General features: G+C 42.9%; 1 protein-coding gene across 2 annotated transcripts in view; it reads left to right on the forward strand.

The window, feature by feature from the left end:
* INVS (inversin) overlaps positions 1-19,483 on the forward strand; it is a 59,601-nt gene that overhangs the window by 27,863 nt on the left and 12,255 nt on the right. Inside the window, exons 4-10 of one of the 2 annotated variants that reach the window (XM_053362993.1) lie at positions 1,349-1,516; positions 2,316-2,496; positions 3,217-3,326; positions 6,826-6,997; positions 12,026-12,181; positions 13,249-13,478; positions 14,545-14,651. In XM_053362993.1, coding sequence (XP_053218968.1) covers positions 1,349-1,516; positions 2,316-2,496; positions 3,217-3,326; positions 6,826-6,997; positions 12,026-12,181; positions 13,249-13,478; positions 14,545-14,651 — 1,124 coding nt within the window. The remainder of the gene's footprint in view (positions 1-1,348; positions 1,517-2,315; positions 2,497-3,216; positions 3,327-6,825; positions 6,998-12,025; positions 12,182-13,248; positions 13,479-14,544; positions 14,652-19,483) is intronic. The other variant, XM_053362994.1, reaches the window with a different exon arrangement.

Consider the following 19,483-nt stretch of genomic DNA (forward strand, 5'->3'; position numbering starts at 1 on the left):
ACTTTCTTCAGTTTAAGCTTGAATTTTGCTATAAGAAGCTGATGATCTGAGCCACAGTCAGCTCCAGGTCTTGTTTTTGCTGACTGTATAGAGCTTCTCCATCTTTGGCTGCAGAGAATATAATCAATCTGATTTCGATACTGCCCATCTGGTGATGTCCATGTGTAGAGTCGTCTCTTGTGTTGTTGGAAAAGCGTGTTTGTGATGACCAGCTTGTTCTCTTGACAGAACTCTATTAGCCTTTGCCCTGCTTCGTTTTGATCCCCAAGGCCAAACTTGCCAGTTGTTCCTTTTATCTCTTGATTCCCTACTTTAGCATTCCAATCCCCTATAATGAGAAGAACATCCTTCTTTGGTGTCACTTCTATAAGGTCTTGTAAGTCTTCATAGAATTGGTCTATTTCAGTTTCTTCAGCACCAGTGGTTGGTGCATAAACTTGGATTACTGTGATGTTAAAAGGTCTGCCTTGGATTCGTATCGAGATCATTCTATCATTTTTGAGATTGCATCCCAGTACAGCTTTCGCCACTCTTTTGTTGACTATGAGGGCCACTCCATTTCTTTTACGGGTTTCTTGCCCACAGTAGTAGATGTGATGGTCATCCGAACTGAATTCGCCCATTCCCGTCCATTTTAGTTCACTGATGCCCAGGATGTCAATATTTATTCTTGCCATCTCATTTTTGACCACCTCCAACTTTCCCAGGTTCATGGTTCTTACATTCCAGGTTCCTATGCAATATTTTTCTTTACAGCATTGGACTTTCCTTTCGCTTCCAGGCATATCCGCAACTGAGCGTCCTTTCGGCTTTGGCCCAGCCGCTTCATCAGCTCTGGATCTACTTGTACTTGCCCTCCGCTCTTCCCCAGTAGCATGTTGGACGCCTTCCGACCTGAGGGGCTCATCTTCCAGCGTCATAACTTTTATATGCCTGTTGTCTTTGTCCATGGAGTTTTCTTGGCAAGGATACTGGAGTGGCTTGCCGGTTCCTCCTCCAGGTGGATCACGTTTGGTCAAAACTCTCCACTATGACCTGTTCATCTTGTGTGCCCTGCTCGGCGTAGTTCATAGCTTCTCTGAGTTCTTCAAGCCCCTTCGCCACGGCAAGGCAGTGATCCATGAAGGGGATGTACAGGATACTTGACATCATTTCTGTGCAGTTGGTCACATCCAGAGACTAAACAGATGTAAACCCAGGGCCTCTCTCTGATAAACCAGCATTCCCTCACTTTCAACTGTCCTCAGTCTCCATAATTTGTAAATTGTTCATTTTACATGGTTTCTGAAGTTCACAAAAGCAGAATGTTTATTTCATTTTACTGTGCATCTCTTCTAATTACCCCCAGCAAACTGCCCTTCACTGGAGTGCCTATTACAATAATCCAGAGCATGTGAAACTTCTGATCAAACATGATTCTAATATTGGAATCCCAGATATTGAAGGCAAAATTCCACTTCATTGGGCTGCTAACCACAAGGATCCAAGTGCAGTTCATACTGTTAAGTGCATTTTGGTAAGGATTTCTTTTCAAATAAATACCTATCTGATCTGATGTACCTTTTTTTTAGTGGCAGTTGTATGTAGGCACCACAAAGAGTACTTGGAATCATTTTAGGGCTCATAGTCGTAAGGGTTGTCTCTGTCACAAGAGATACTCTAACGTCCTTTTGAATGCCTCCCAACTTCACTTATTAACATGAATTCACGCGGGTGGCGCTGTGGGTAAAACCTCAGTGCCTAGGACTTGCCGATTGCATGGTCGGCGGTTCGAATCCCCGTAGCAGGGTGAGCTCCCGTCTTTCGGTCCCAGCTCCTGCCCACCTAGCAGTTCGAAAGCACGTCAAAGTGCAAGTAAATAGGTACCGCTTTATAGCGGGAAGGTAAACGGCATTTCCGTGTGCTGCGCTGGTGCTGGCTCGCCAGAGCAGCTTCGTCACGCTGGCCACGTGACCCGGAAGTGTCTCCGGACAGCGCTGGCCCCCGGCCTCTTAAGTGAGATGGGCGCACAACCCTAGAGTTGGACACGACTGGCCCGTACGGGCAGGGGTACCTTTACCTTTACACACTGGTGCCGCTAGATTTGAGAGAGCCCTGGGCAAGGTGCCTCTTCTTTTAAGTCCATTGCCATCCCTCCCACCCCAGGTCAAATTGAAGCCTGGCCAGCAAGCACCTCCCTAGCATAATTTTGGGTTTAAATGTCTTGAGTACGTGCAGCTTTCATGTAACCTCTTAATTGTAAAACCATCCTCTCTTAGCTGCTACAATCTCTTAATGCTAATCACACCTTATCTACCTGGCACTTTTGCAACTAGGATGCTGCTCCAACTGAATCTCTGCTGAACTGGCAAGACTATGAAGGACGAACTCCCCTTCACTTTGCAGTTGCTGATGGGAATGTAGCTGTTGCTGATCTGTTGACCTCCTATGAAGGTTGCAATGTCACCTCTTACGATAATTTATTTCGAACTCCCTTGCACTGGGCAGCTTTACTGGGTAAATACTGAACGACTAAATTTCTAAATTTCTTCTTGGGCATATGTACCAATTTTGTGGAACTCGAATTTCCTAAATTGGAGCTTGAAACATTGAAGAAGTTTGACTGGTGTGAAAGAGGGTGAAACAGGAACATAAAGACTGCTTTATCCTAACTCTGACTATTGGTCCAGCTAGCTCAGTATTGTTGACACACTTTGGCTGGCAGCGGCTCTCCAGTTATCGGTCTTTCCCAGTTATAGCTGAAGATACTACGGATCTCCATGCAACTCACAGCACCTGGTGGATACTACGGACTTCCATGCAAAGCACGGACTGTACCACTGATCTACAGCCCTCCCCATAACATGCAGTGCGACTTGGCTAAGGAGAATCTTGAGGTTGATTAAGATGCACACAGATACGGTTGCTTGTCAGATTTGTACGGTTCTAGATTTAGCAGTCATACTGCTGATCTCTCTTTCAGTGGGGGAAATGAGCAGATAACATGTTGTTGAACAGCCCAAATTTGCCAGCTTTGCTCGGCTTTTTGTAACTTCCTACTTACTTGTATCAATGCTGCATTTTACAGAGCTCCATAACTAAAATGGATAGGTCCCTGCACTGATGCACATGCGCTGGTGGAAACAGAGATAGCAACATCCTCATAGGACGAGGGAAGAAATCTGGAGCACATATAGTGAGCACATATAGTAATATGTATTCTGCTCTCTCTTTTAGGTCATGCGCAGATTGTCCACCTTCTTTTGGAAAGAAACAAGTTTGGGACCATCCCATCTGACAGCCAAGGGGCAACACCTTTACACTATGCAGCACAGAGTAACTTTGCTGTACGTGAAACAAACAGGTTATGTTGAAATATCTCTGATTTGTATCGTGGGAGGCTGGAGCCAATGGGGTGATGCAGGCAGGAGCAATGCTTTGTGGGAAATGGGCACCTTCACCTCAGTTTTTTCTCCTGCCTGACGCAGCAGAACGTTCTCCTTGGCTCTCCTGCTTCAGATAAGCCTCGACCCCCGCTGTTGGATTTACTTGTTTATTTTGCTTATTTTTTCCATTAAAACCTAGTTTTTCTGCCCCTGGCTTTTGACTGTGGCTGAGGCATTTTTTGGCCGCCGCTTGCAGGGTGCAGTCTAGCTTCCCGCTCACCGCCTCCATTTCTAACTCGGTCACCTCCATTGCTGGGGTCGCCTATATTTTCTACAAACTTCTTGTATGACAATTTCTTCCGTTGTCACCTCAGCATCGGGCGAAGCAGTTCCTTCCTGCCTGATATCCCCACCCTCCCCTCTCCAGCCCTCTCCGATTGCATTTCTCACAAACGGCACAGGAGTGAGTGGCAAGAGACTCTTCTCCCCCTCCCGGTACGTTTTTAACAGCGATGGAGTGTGTGGCTTGGCAGTAGTATACAACAATCTCCCGGTTCGCTGCTGTGGCAACTGAGAACATGGCGGTTGAGTTCATCCACTCTCACCACAGCAGCTTATTTAAATGGCCTGAATAGTTTTAGCCCTTTAAGGGACAGCTGCATTGCTTCTGCCATTCCTCTCCTGGTTCATGGAGTGACAAACGGAGAGGGATTGTGAGCCTATTGTTCCTCCTCCTAATTAACCGGGTGGCAACAGAATTAAGTGTATTGAGTTTCCCTTTCTCTGTGTGTGCCTATCTCTTTCAGATAGATATGGACATGGAGGACAATTAGAGTGAGGGTTCAACTCATGAGGAACCCATATCTGTGAGGCTATTTCAAGAGGCCAGTGCCCCTATTCTGAAGTGCAAAATAATGCATGCTCTTGAGTTAACCTCTCAATCAGATAAACCTACATCTTCCAAGCCAGAGAGTGATGTGTCTTTGTTAACTGACAGTCACTCCTCTTCCAATTTTATGCCAGCTCCTTCTATTTTGAAGGCTGTAACCAAGGCTGAGCTTGATGCTCCTATGCGTTCTAAAAAGAATACCATCTTGGCAGACAAGTTATATTCCTTAGACCCTGAGTATTTGGCCTATATTAAAACCCCATACTAAATCTTTCCTCTCGGAATCTGGTTCCCCATGAGGCGGACGCCCAACTCCGTGACATCACAGACAAAAGACTTGAGTGGTAGTGACTTGTTATGGTATGTCTCACCCCATTGGTTCCAGCATCCCACAATACAAATAGAATAATTGGTCTTACCTGGTGGAGATTTGGGAGTGGGATGCTGTAACCAATGGGCCCCACCCTGGGGCGCTCTACACTGCACTGATGGAGGTTTATGGCCTGTCAGTTCTTTATTTTCCATACTCACAGATACCTAACAGTTTCTTTCACTTCATTGAGCTGAGAGAGAGAGAGAGAGGGAAATAGTCAGGGGATTTTATTCTTTCAGGACTCGGTTGATACTTGCTGCTTGGTGAATCCGAAAAGGTGAAGGGAACAAGCCTACTTTCCGCAAAGCTTTGCTCCTGCCCGCATCACCCCATTGGCTCCAGCACCCCACTCCCAAATCTCCACTTCAGGTAGCACCAATTGTTCTTTTTCAAGTCCTGTCATTAATTGGCCTGACTTCTGGTGAAAACACTTTTATACTAAGGTGTGTTGGCAGTGGATAAAAGAACATTGTTAAGAAAATGGAGGTTTGGGTGATGTTTCTATTCTTATGGTGTGCACACACTTCTTTTGTCGCATTGTTACCTTTGATCAAACAAGCTTTGCCATGTTTTTGAAACAATATGGAAACCTGTTTTCCTTAGGCAAAATGGAATGAATGTTTACAACAAAAGATAGCAGTCCTGCTTTCCAGGTGCTAACTTTTTGAAATAAAAAGCTATTGTCGAATTCCAACTAAGCCAACTAATTACAGTTGCTCAGAGCAGACCCACTGAAATGAATGAAGCCAAGTCCGTTAAGTTTCCCGCCAGGGCACCCTCCCCACAGGATTCTGCCACCTGAGGCAGGCTGCTTCCCTCTGTCTCAGGGGCAGGCTGGCCCGGGATTGGGAGGAACTGAGGAATAAATATACATCATGAAATATATCATGTTCTGGTATCCACCCTAAAACTGTCAAGGTCTGATTAAGAAAAGGATCAACCATCTGGTATTGCTGAGAGCCTGAGGGGGGAAATGCATTTTCTCATGAAGAAGAGTAGGTCTTTTACTCCATGATTAAAGAGAAGGTTTGGTGTATCGGATACAGTGTGGGAAGCATGAAACTTTGGCTCAGCTTAAATAACGCCTTTTACCTTTTTGATTAAGGGCTTGTATAGCCTTAACAGTTTGTTCTGTTGCCTTTTGGCAGGGAAGGAAGGCAGCAGTATTGTGAACATATGTCAAAAGCCAAGAAGTTTGTATGCACATCTACTTTGTTGTGCCAGGGAAGTAATATCTAGGACAGGTCTTGGTCTTTGAAAAGAGAGAGAGAAAGAGAGAGATGAGAGAAGGGAGAGAAGTTCATCTGCATCTTCTCCCATCAAGGCGTAGCTTGCCAGGGGTGCAGTCCAACTGTCTTTCAGTAAAACATGATGACTTGATTGCATATTAACAAGTAAGGATTTGTTGCATGCCATACAGTGCAACAAAATGAAACATCTCGGAATCTGTTCACACAATATTTTACTTGTACATGTGAACAGTCCTGACCATTCTCAGGCATGTGTCCTGCAGACATAAATGTGTACAAGGTGATTATGGAGATGGCTGGCAGCAGTTCCCATCACGTGGTTTAAGTGGTACATTTGTCCATCTAAGTTATAGCTGAGGATGCTTTTTCATGTACAGAACAATATTGTGCGAACCAGTCCTCAGAGAGCTTTAAAAATAAAGTTTGAGGAACTTGCGAAAATATCTAAATTCAATAAACAGAACAAAGTACTAATGCCTCTGTGGATACATTTGTCATCATGGAGGCTGTATTATACACTTGTATGAATTTTGTGTCATACTCAGCAGTGAAGTACAATAATGGAAACCTAACAAATTATTTAAAAGGCTTGGTAGTCTTTTTAAAAATTAAGAAAGAGAGGCTAATTTGACTGAAATCCACAACCCATTTTTTCACTTTATTAGGAATACTAAACAATTAGGGTTGTTGTTGTTTTTTGAAAAAAGGGGTGAAGCCGAATAGGCTTAAATAGTGTTGAGGACTCAGAATCCCCCAATGCTCTTTTAATGGCAATATTTCCAACCCGTTGTGAAACTTGTGATGTTTCCTTGAAAGGAAGAATGAAGTTTTCTTGCTTAAGCAAAAAATCTTTGCTATGATGTGACAATAGTTTGATTTGTGAACCCTAGAGCCATATATTATTTTCATTTCAATACCATCCTTATTCAGAGAAGATTTGTGGTCTAGGAAACCGTGGAAGCATTTTTGAAGCATCCTTCTGTGAAAGATGATTCAGATCTTGAGGGAAGAACATCTTTTATGTGGGCTGCTGGGAAAGGCAGCAACGATGTCATCCAGACAATGCTGAATTTAAAATTGGACATTGATATCAACATGGCAGACAAATATGGTGGCACAGGTAAGAAAGCCAACATATTTTTGAAGTTCTTATAAACTTGGTAGGTGTTTTGAACACACATGTATGCAATATGAATTCTAGATTCTCTAAGGATGCATTGTACAAGTATTGTACAATGAGCAAAAGATTGTATTGAGCAAAATAGGATGGATTGTAGATTAATCAAAAGGGAGAACAGTTGCTGTAGGTTAATGCCAGAATCCCTCCCCCAGCCCCCATCCAAGAGGGGCTATTATGTCTTGAACAGCAGTTTCCCTCCACGCTGCATGGCAAAACTGTTTTGGAAACTGATAGAAGTTTCAAATGCAGTCCATTTTCCTAATGGCACTGAGGAGATGGGGAAAGTTTTTTGCATTCAAGCCTTTGGACACAGCTAAGGCAGCTCTTCAGAACCTGGTCTGAAAATTCAAAAAATGTGATGATAAATGGAGATAAAGTTTACTAACTAAACTATGACTGGTTGATATACAGAATCATTGGATATACAACATGAACATGGCCACAAACTTTTGGATGGCCATAAACCTTTTTTATAGAATAATATAGATATAATTAATGATTAAAGGAATGTTAAACACGATGGTGATATTAGGGATGAAACTTTCTGAACCAAAGAATACCCCCAGACCATGGGCTTGCTCCAGAGGAACTGCCGTACCATCTAGAGCAGGATGCACACCAAATTCCTGGACACAGACACTACTGACCAATAATGCTACCCTCTTTTCAGGGTTGAGCTTCAGTTTGTTGGTCATTAGTACTGCCTCCAGAAAGCAATTTAGAATTGATACAACTTCATCTGGTTCAGATAGAATAGAAAAGTTGAGCTGGGTGTCACCTGCATTTTGATGGCACCAGGTTCCAAATCTCTAGCTGACCAAATCCAGTGGCTTCACACAGAACATTATCAGATGCTTGTATTTGACAGCTCACTAGAACCTGCACTATGTGTAGTGTCAAAATCGTGTCGTATCCTCAAAATGCCTTGCAAATTTGTCACAGCAGGCATCAGGTTTGTGATAGCTCCTAGCTGTGACTCAAAAGTCAGCAGTTCCCTCAAAATTCTTGAAAGCTCTGCTGACCTGCTGAGGAGTAATGGGATATTCTTATGACATTTGGAACCCAAGAGTCAGCTGGTTAGGAGAGAGAGAGAGAGAGAGAGAGACAGAGAGAGAGAGAGAGTTTTGTTTCAGTTAGTGTATTTGTTATAGTAGTTTTGTGTATGTTTGCTGAGTGAGGGAAGTATGACAGTGTAAGGCAATTGTATCTGCATACTTTATTGAACAGATAATTTCCTATGCTTATGTATTTAGTTATTCTTGAAAACTCAATTAAAAAAAATTTTTTTAAGCTGCTGGACAGTTGCTCAATGACACAATATTGGTAGCAAAGTGAGCCACCTTTGCTGCTATCACTGTCACATGGTAGATTCAATTATGTTCTCTTTTCTGTGTTTGGTCAGTCTTGGTGTGAGTCTTGCACTCCATCTGTCATCCAACTGCTTCGTAGTTCAAAGTTCCACAGAAAACCACTGAACTTTGGACTTCACACCACTGGAGAGGGTGCCCTGGAGCTGTCATGGCTCTTTCCATCTCACCATTCTAGTGAGACCATAGCTTCAACAGGAGCACCAGCAATGTCAGATTCCACAAGTCTTCTACCAGAGCATAACAACTCGTCCTCTACCTCTGCAAGGTGAACAGTTACTTCCTGTCCACATTTGACCAGAAAGTAATCTGATAACTCCCCCTGCAACTGGAAAACAACTAGCCCACTCTGTGGCAAAAAAAACACAGCAAGGGTATGCCTCATGATGTATTGAGATAAACCAATGGCTGTCATGGCTTCATGAAATCCTGAGCTGGCCCTACTAAGGCAACCACAGAACTGCAATCTGGGGGCACTCCAACACCACATCTGTGATCACCTTTACAAGGTCACACAGTGCAGAAGGATGGACGTTACACCAGCAGAATCACCGTTCTGTTTCTGTCTGTCTCTCTCTTTCCTTTTACCAGTAACAACTTTTCAAAGCTGGTACCTAAGCAAACTGGCTTTCTGGCAAGGAAGATGGAACTCCTGGGGATGATGGCAACTCTATTGCCACTGTTCTCTTGACCCTCCAATCTATCTTTGTACCTGAGCCGATATAGTTAGGTGAACCCAGGTCAGCCCAGTGTGTCCATGCCTTAGTAATGCATTCCAGATAAGTCGCCTCAATCACAGTTGCCATGATTGTGATTAGGCCACTTCCATGGGTGTCAGTCCATGAGGCAGGTAGATGGGCTATATCACCATCTAATGTATTAAGGCAGGAAATGCAAATAGTGCTGAGGAGCGCACAGCCTCTTTGAGTCGTGCCTTCATCCAGAATAGATCTCTTAGTCTTTGCTTCACATGCTATTTTCTCTTATGGTGCATCTTGCATTTCCTGTGAACGCAAGGGACTGACCCTTTTTCTCCTTGTAGATTCAAGAATGAAGGCAGCTAAATACTGGAAACTTCCTAAAGCCCTCACTAAATTGGGATGACATGAAAGAAAATGATAAGTGTCACTAGTGGAGAAACTTGCCCACCAGGGCAGACTTTTCATACATTTAGCAAATCAATATTTATTCACAAATATTTGGTTGTTGTTGTTGTTTAGTCATTTAGTCGTGTCCGACTCTTCATGACCCCATGGACCAGAGCACGCTAGGCACTCCTGTCTTCCATTGCCTCCCGCAGTTTGGTCAAACTCATGTTGGTAGCTTTGAGAACACTGCCCAACCATCTTGTCCTCTGTCGTCCCCTTCTCCTTGTGCCCTCCATCTTTCCCAACATCAGGGTCTTTTCCAGGGAGTCTTCTCTTCTCATGAGGTGGCCAAAGTATTGGAGCCTCAGCTTCAGGATCTGTCCTTCCATTGAGCACTCAGGGCTGATTTCCTTAAGAATGGAGAGGTTTGATCTTCTTGCAGTCCATGGGACTCTCAAGAGTCTCTTCTGGCACCATAATTCAAAAGCATCAATTCTTCGGTGATCAGGCTTCTTTATGGCCCAGCTCTCACTTCCATACATCACTACAGTGGTACCTCAGGTTACATTCGCTTCAGGTTACATTCGCTTCAGGTTACAGACTCCGCTAACCCAGAAATAGTGCTTCAGGTTAAGAACTTTGCTTCAGGATGAGAACAGAAATCGTGCTCCGGCGGCGCAGCAGCAGCAGGAGGCTCCATTAGCTAAAGTGGTGCTTCAGGTTAAGAACAGTTTCAGGTTAAGTACGGACCTCCGGAACGAATTAAGTCCTTAACCTGAGGTACCACTGTACTGGGAAAACCATAGCTTTAACTATACGGACCTTTGTCAGCAAGGTAATGTCTCTGCTTTTTAAGATGCTGTCTAGGTTTGTCATTGTTTTTCTCCCAAGAAGCAGGCGTCTTTTAATTTCGTGACTGCTGTCACCATCTGCAGTGATCATGGAGCCCAAGAAAGTAAAATCTCTCACTGCCTCCATTTCTTCCCCTTCTATTTGCCAGGAGGTGATGGGACCAGTGGCCATGATCTTCGTTTTTTTGATGTTGAGCTTCAGACCATATTTTGCGCTCTCCTCTTTATATTATTAATTAATATAATAATATTATTAATATTTGGTACTCATCAATTATTTTTCTCAATCAACAATTGGCTATACAAGGACCACCTTGTGTGCACAGCAAGCATGTTTAGAATGTTTGCTTTTAAATATTTTACATGTATCTGCTGAAGTACACCAGTGGAAGGTCCCACATTGTTGGTAATCGTTAACTCTTGACGAGTTGGTACTTGATTTATGCTCCTCTCTCCCAAAAAAGAAATAAAAAACTATTTAACTATTTATTAAAAAACTATTTAACTATTCTTCTGTAAAAGAAATAAAAAACTATTTAACAAGTGCAGAACCCTCCGCTTGCCTACGCTTATTTTCACTTAGCTATTGTTCTCAAATGCTTTCCTCCTCAGCCAAGCTCTCTTACTGGAATGGACCTCAACTAAAATAAAAGTGTTTGGGGAGTGGCAAGCGGCAGGTGCAGCAGTTCTGCACTCCTACCCAACCCTTGCCATTAAAATTAGACACACTCTCTCAGGGAAGTTTTACTGTTTAGCCACACAGAATTTCCATAATCATGTCTCATTTGGCAATTTTAAATATGGAAGAAGTTTGGCTAAAGTATATATTATCCAGCTGCACATGTTTCCAAAAGGGTCTGTGATACGGATGCTAAGAAATTTGCTTAGTTGAACCCAGATCTACCATTGCATTTGAGTCCCTTCAATTCAATTAATAGAATTGCAAGACATTTGTTATTGTCTAGCAAAATGATACCAAGGGAAAAGAATGTCGATTAGTATCGTAGGAGCAGCACAGGGGCAGCTTTATAACTTTGCCGTCACTATATACAATGGAGAGGGATCTAAGTGTTGGTGGAACAAAGGTTTCATTGTGACCAGCTGGCTGAAGAATCTCTTCAGTCACTGTGACTCCCTTCAAGAAAAATGAGCTTACTAGGAAATACTGAACAGAGGCTTGGAAGCAAGTTGCCTGCGTCAGAATGAATGATGGAGGGGGGGAAACCAGGCCTTGCTGACATAGCTGCTCCTTTATTTAAATGTATTGTTGCAAACATCTCATGCATCAACCAGTTGAGTAGTTTACTGCCTTGTGCTCCACAAGTGTAGTGCTGAAAAACAGGATCTGGAATGTACAGTAGGGTCAGACCACGCAGCCAAGTTCCTGCAGCAGGTGGCGTTTTTGCCAGACTTCTTTTTTTCTAAACAGCCAGTAACCCGATTAGATTCTTTTCACCAACGTAACTTAAACTGTTTCCTCAGCTAGTGCAATTTATTTAGTGATAGTATTAAGAATGCATAAGTTGTATGCATAGGTTTAAAAATAGGTGGAAGGTGAGTGTAAATCCCCCTTCTTGCCCTGGTGTTTAAGTTTTGTTACATTCACAATTCTAATTGCTCTCCTCTAATTTTTACATGCCCTGTTTTTTGTCCATCTTTCAGCATTACATGCGGCTGCCCTTTCTGGCCATGTCAGCACCGTGCAATTGCTGCTAAAACACGATGCCCAGGTAGATGCTGCTGACGTCATGAAGCACACTCCCCTATTCCGTGCCTGTGAGATGGGACATAAAGAAGTGATACAGTCTCTCATTAAAGGTCAGCTGTGACACATTTATAGACTTGTTCATAGAAACACTGCTGTCTTCAGTTTTTGAAATGAAATAAACAGTAATGACAGACAAGAAGAAAGTGAATCCCCAGTTGGCACAGGAAGAGAGTTGAAAGAAGGTATTTATCATGCATCTACATTGAAAGATCAGGGCAGAAAATTAGATCTTCCACCAAAATACTTCCTAAAGCTACATTTGAGGTAAATTTGGATTATGCTGATCCTTTAGATTGATAACATTAGATTAATGTGGAAGAAGTTGCCTCTGAGTTTTTCATTGGCTGTTTGAGCAGTATTTATATGTCATGTTTTAAAACTAACTGAGAGGGACAGTTTGTCATTGAGCCTAAACTTCACATTTGACCCAAAGCTAGTTTTGGAATTTGTTTCTGAAAAGCTCCCTCTCTCCATTAACTCGCATAAATAATATTGGAATTGGCTTCCAGCCAGGCATTTTTGGTTAGGCAATCTTTAATTCTAATACTTTTCCTAGTCTTTGCCTAATGGGGCACAAATATGCAAATCTTCTGTCATTGTGTTAGATGTAGTGTTGCCTTTTTGGAGCCAACAGGCAAAGCTCTGTATAATCTACTAAAAGAATTTGGCAGTCATATACAATCAAAATTCTTCACCAAGAAAACTGAATTTTATATAAATCAAGGAAATACGGATAGTTTAGCTTATTTTGTAGTTGTTACTATTTACCTAGTTTATATTGATTTTTCTAATCATGGAGAAGAAGAGGAGCTATGAAGCCGCAACCTCTGGAAATCTCATTCAGCTACTCCGCTGGCTCTGAAATTTCAGCAGGTATTGCCCATATACTTTCAAGAATAGCTTCCAAGCCCATGTAGGTTAGAATCATGTCTATGTTTTAATAAAGACCAGTGTTTTCAGGAAGCTGAATTCTGTGGCTAGTTCTGTCTTTTGTGTTGCTGTGGAATTGTGGCATTCCTTTTAGACTGTTTCTTGTGTTTTGTACAGTTTTATAAGCTGCTGCTAGAATCAGGCGTCATACAGCGTTGGATAATTAAAAAATCTATTATTGTTGCAGGAGGAGCAAGAGTTGATTTGGTTGACCAAGATGGACACTCTCCCTTGCACTGGGCAGCTCTGGGAGGAAACCCTGATGTTTGCCAGATATTGATAGAAAATAGAATAAATCCAAATGTACAGGATTATGCAGGTAGAACCCCATTGCAGTGTGCTGCCTACGGAGGCTACATTAATTGCATGGTGGTGCTGTTGGAGAATAATGCAGATCCAAATATTCAAGATAATGAGGTACATGTCTCCTTTTTTGTGCCTTTGTAATATGAGATCAAAACGGTGCTGTTGAATCTTGCTTTTTCTCACCACTGTTAGAGATAACTTCTCTTTGCGTTGTTACCAAAATGTGAATATGACCAAAGACGGCGTCTCCTTGGGGATCCCTGTCCCCATCTCATACTATAACATCGCATGATGGACTTGCCACGTGAACTGAGGCAACCCCCCAGGGAATTTTCCTAGCAAATGGTAGTGGAAAACGCAAATGGAATGAGTGCCATACAGTGACCAGGGTCAGTTTCATTTAATTGTGCCAATAATTTCCCCTAGTTGCTGCAGCCACAATATAGGCAGGGCTGGCCCACCCATGAGGCAGGCTGAGGCAGCCATCTCAGGCAGCAGAAGCCCAAGAGGCAACAAACCCACCACCACCATTGGCACCCTACCCACCCCACTGGCAGAGAAGTGGCAGCGGTGGTGGTTTCTGGTGAGATCATGTGCACTCCATGAAATCTCATGAGATCTCACCTGAACCTGCCATCATTGCACTGCCTTTAATAATAAGTAGGAGAAGGACTTGTGGATTTTTAAAAACAATTTAGACGAGTTAAGAATTATATTCAGTTTTTAATTAGTTACATATTTTAATTTTAAAGACCGCATCTGATGAAGAGCATCTGAGCTCAGCACACCAGGATCTGATGGTTTCTGCTAGAAGATCATTGATACCCACTTGCACATAATTCAGTTTGCAATTAATATAATCCTTTGAAATTAGCACCAGCAGTTCTCATTGTCTGTTGGGAGAGAGACTGGGAAAATGTTTTCTTTTAATCCTCCCCATCTTCTCAGCAGCTTTCGATACTCTCAACTATGGTATTCTTCTGGAATTGTTGTCCAGGTTGTCCATTTTGTGATACGCCTCAGGTGGCTGGCCCCGGTTTTATATATATTCAAAATATTGTGATTTGAATTTCGCTATAGTACTGACATACCAACAGATCATTTTTATATTTGCACTGAAGTTTCAGAATGTAAAGCAATTATTTTACATACTTTTCATCTGCCCTGCTGATTATAGGGAAGGACAGCATTACATTGGTTGTGCAACAATGGTTACCTTGATGCTATAAAGTTGTTGCTGGGATTTGGTGCTTTTCCTAACCATATGGAGAACAATGAAGAAAGGTATTAAATAATTTGTCTACTATCTTTATGTTCCATCTTCTTGTTTGTTTAATGCACAGTGGTATCGCATTGAGGGACGCGGGTGGCGCTGTGGGTAAAACCTCAGCGCCTAGGACTTGCCGATCCCATGGTCGGCGGTTCGAATCCCCGCGGCGGGGTGTGCTCCCGTCGTTCGGTCCCAGCACCTGCCAACCTAGCAGTTCGAAAGCACCCCCAGGTGCAAGTAGATAAATAGGGACCGCTTACCAGCGGGAAGGTAAACGGCGTTCCGTGTGCTGCGCTGGCTCACCAGATGGAGCTTGTCACGCTGGCCATGTGACCCGGAAGTGTCTGCGGACAGCGCTGGCTCCCGGCCTCTAGAGTGAGATGAGCGCACAACCCTAGAGTCTGGCAAGACTGGCCCGTACGGGCAGGGGTACCTTTACCTTTACCTATAGCATTGCAGATTAGGAAGCCACTGGTTTGAATTTTGTCCCTCATGATTTTTTTTTTTAAATGTTTCCTCTTCCATTGGAGGAGAGAATTCAATTGGAGAATCAATGGGAGATAAAATGGAGGGAGGTACTTGGATAGGAGTGAGTCTCAACTTTTCTCCAATTTGGGGGTCTATTGGGGGACCACAACTGCCTTGGGGCCTTCAGATCCTTGCTGTTTCCCTGATAAGGGATGGGTTTTTAGGTGAGAACTATATTTGCACAAATTATGTAAAGCATCCCAATATGACGATTAACAGCCTGATTCTTAGATTTTGAAGTCACATTATGCAAGTTGAGATTCCATGAGTAACCTTTCATATGCAAAATACTCTCCTGGAAGCGATGTGATTAATGATAAAAAGAGGGCTAAGCAGGCCTGTACTGTGATAAAATTAATTGACCACATTTTAGATTGGAACTTTAAAAATTATTAATTGAACTGGTTAGCTGTAATATTTAAAAACAGATATAAATGTTTATAGATGTTGTTTTTCAGAAGAGGCCATTCCAAGACTCATCTTGGATCTTGACATTCAAATCTCTGTGCTCTCTTCTTTGTCTTATAATTTCTATTGACATTTCAGTTTGAGACACTCTAATCTGACTATCAGCCAATCACCATGTGGCAAGTCCAATTTGGTTGGCTTTGTCTCTTTTCTTCTGTATTTTCCTGTATTGTGTCCTTCCTGGTTACCATCAGGAAGAACTTTAATTTGACCATCTTGTGCACTGACACTAACGGTTCAAATTGATGTATCATGTATGGATTGGTTTTGTCTGTAGCAGGTAACTTTAAGCTTGTAGACACCTTTGCCTTGCATGACTGTTTGTATAAATCTATGGAATGGGTACTGGCTATTGTCAAGACAAGTGGACTTGCGCAGAATGTGTGCAGGAAACAGCTTTTATTGAGTAAGCTTTAAAATAAATGTAAATGTATATAAATATTACATATATATTCAGCCCAGCAGGAAAATGCTTTTGTTGAAGACCCCAGTCATTACACACACACACACACCAGTTTGCAAAAAAAACAAAACCAACCCATTCCATAGCCAATGAATCCTCATTGGGCAGTTAGTTTGTTTTCTAAGTGTGCAATTTAACAGCCAAATAACACAAGTTCTTATCCCAAACTACTGTTTACACAGAAGGCAATAAACAGTTCAAGTTAACCAGAATGTTTTATAATGTGAGGGAAGTCCTCTGTTTTCATTTTTATCCCTGTACGTGAAAAAGCTGTTACATTCAGTTCTGAAGGAGTCTTTTGCTTTCAGACCTTGAGTCAATTTTATGTTATTATTTTATTTTTCCATTTGTCCATTTGTCAAAGAAGATTCCTGAATTGCACAGGGTTGGACTAGATGATTCTTGGTCCCTTCCAACTGTACAATTCTGTTAATCTAATTTCTTCCAGTATCTTGTTATTATTATAAGCCTGGCTGCTAGTAGAAGAGAATTCATTAAAGGTTTAAACTGTAATTTAATGCTGTCTCCATGAAAAAGATTGAGGGAAGCCAGCTGGATATCTAGATACATTTTGTCCAGTAAGTGCTTTTAATTGGACAAATACTTCCTCCCCGAACTGAGCCACTTTTCCATGTGTCCACTACATGTGTTGATTAGAACCTAACATTTCACTCCCTCTCCAACATTTTAGTGAAGAGGAGGGGCTAATATGGGCTACCCATACCAGTGTGAGATGCCATTTTTGCATTATTTCAAGTACTGCCCCTCTCATCAAGGCCAGGACTTATTTCATAGAAAATTTCCCCCACTTTGAGGTCAACATCTCTTCACTGATAGTCATCTGTCCATCACCTTACCACATCCACCTTAAACCATCTGCTTGTAACCATGTCGATTTTTATTGCAGTTTCCTGCAATAATAATATAGAAACACTAAGCTACTTTTCAGGGCATACGTGACCCATGCTTTCTCAACCACAATACCCCCCCTGCAATACAAATGGTAGATTTTATTTGCATTTGTAAGGCAGTTGTATTTTAATGTTTACATACTTGAGGAAAAAACACAAGATTTTTTTCAAGAAAAAGAGCCCACTACAACATTTTGCTTTTCGATGGACACACTACTTGCACATTACATTAAAATCCTGGATTTCTTAAGTGTTTTCTCTTGGCAATAGTCTCATCTCCATAAGAAAAGCAATAATAAGTTCAAAATTAGCCATGAAATCCTTTCAAAATGAGCCAGTCTTTCTCCATTATCTGAATCCAGAGAAATCTCTAGAGAGACATGCACCAAAACAGACCCCCAAACGGCTTCCCTTTCTTTGTTGTCTGGAGAAGGGACTTCCTGGATCATGTGACTTTGGGGTCTTCCCTTGGGCTGACATCTCTCAATTACTCTTTAGCACTCATCAGTTACACTCTGACTTTTCTCATTGGCTGAAAACAATGAAAGGCTCTTACTCACAGTGCAATTGCTTTGAATGGTGCCTGGGCATTTTGCCGCATAACTTTGATTCTATAAAGGCTGCAGATATTCTTTTAAAAAGTAAAGCTCAGAGTCCACAGTCCCTCCTGACTCTGGGCCTGGTACACAAGTACCCCCTCAGGATTACACCAACACTGTAATGTTTTTAGGCTGCAATAACTGGAAACCGTTCAAGCAGCTGTACAAAATGGAGCTAAGGAAATATCCTGTTTTTCTGCTGAATTCCGTGGATGATAATGATTTTATCCTTAAGGTGCAGGTCACAGCAGGATGCTGAGGGTTCCAACTGATCATTCAGGATCCTTATGAGAAAGATTCCTTGTCAGTTGAAAAGATTCCTTGGTTAGCACTTCCTGAGTACTGTGACGGCAGACAAATGATTTGATTAAGAAAAGCTTCTTGTATCAATTGGAATCATTTTATCTACTTCTTTGGGACAACCCAGTCAGATGAGTGGGATACAAATAAAAAAATTATTATTACAGTGGTGCCTCGCAAGACGAAATTAATTCGTTCCGCGAGTTTTTTCTTGCGAGTTTTTCATCTTGCGAAGCACGGTTTCACATAGGAATGCATTGAAAATCAATTAATGCGTTCCTATGGAGACCGCCTTCAGACCAGGTCCGGGGACAGCGGGGAAGACGCGCTGCGCTTCCCGCTGTCCCCGGAGATTGCGGGGCTGGCGGTGGGGAGAAGGGCTCTTCTCCCTGCCGCCCGCCTTCAGAAGAGGTCCGGGGACAGAGGGGAAGCGCAGCGCGCCTTCCCCTCTGTCCCCGGAGCTTGCGGGGCTGGCAACGGGGAGTAGCGATCTTCTCCCCGCCACCAGCCTTCAGAACAGATCCGGGGACAGAGGGGAAGGCGCGCTGCGCTTCCCCGCTATCCCCGGAGCTTGCGGGGCAAGCTTCGTCTTGCGAAGCAAGCCCATAGGGAAATGCGTCTTGCGAAGCGGCTAAGAAAACAAAAAACTCTTTCGTCTGGCGAGTTTTTCGTCTTCCGAGGCATTCGTCTTGCGGGGTGCCACTGTATTATAAATTCCTACTTTTAAATCACAGCTGCTCCTGAAGTCCTCACCTCTTCTTTTCAAAGTTTCAAAGCATTTGGGCATTTCACAGCACAATCCTATAAATGTCTCCTTCTTTGGAGGTCTTTAAGCAGAGGCTTGACAACCATATGTCAGGAGTGCTCTGATGGTGTTTCCTGCTTGGCAGGGGGTTGGACTCGATGGCCCTTGTGGTCTCTTCCAACTCTATGATTCTATGATTCTATGCCTATTCAGAAATAAGTCCCACTGACTTCAATGCGACTTACTCTGAAGTAAGTGTATTTGACTGAAACCTCTGCATTCACACTCTTCTTTTATATCTGCTGCTATAGAATAAAATGATACTATTCTGTCCATTTGGAGAAAGCTAGCCTTGCAAGCAGGCGGTGAAAGTTGGAGGCTAGTGAAGATGTAATGGCTCTTGATTATTCAATTGCACCTGCACTGATTTCTAATGTTGTACTGTGGGTGCTGCTGAGTGGCTGTGGGAAAATACAGGATGGGGACAGTTTAGCACGTTGGGGAGTGTTTATGCTGCCCTTTAATGATGGACCACATGGTTTGAAGATGTAGTGGCCTCTGGTTCCAACGGCTGCTACAGCTGATGGCAGCTGGAAGCCCCTTTGGAGGATTCCCTGGTCCTGAATGGGGTAACTGTGCCCCTGAAGGACCAGGTGCGCAGCCTGGGAGTCATTTTGGACTCACAGCTGTCCATGGAGATGCAGGTCAATTCTGTGTCCAGGGCAGCTGTTTACCAGCTCCATCTGGTATGTAGGCTGAGACCCTATCTGCCTGCGGACTGTCTCGCCAGAGTGGTACATGCTCTGGTTATCTCCCGCTTGGACTACTGCAA

Source organism: Podarcis raffonei, chromosome 13 (genome assembly GCF_027172205.1).
Source record: "Podarcis raffonei isolate rPodRaf1 chromosome 13, rPodRaf1.pri, whole genome shotgun sequence".
Lineage (NCBI taxonomy): Eukaryota > Metazoa > Chordata > Lepidosauria > Squamata > Lacertidae > Podarcis > Podarcis raffonei.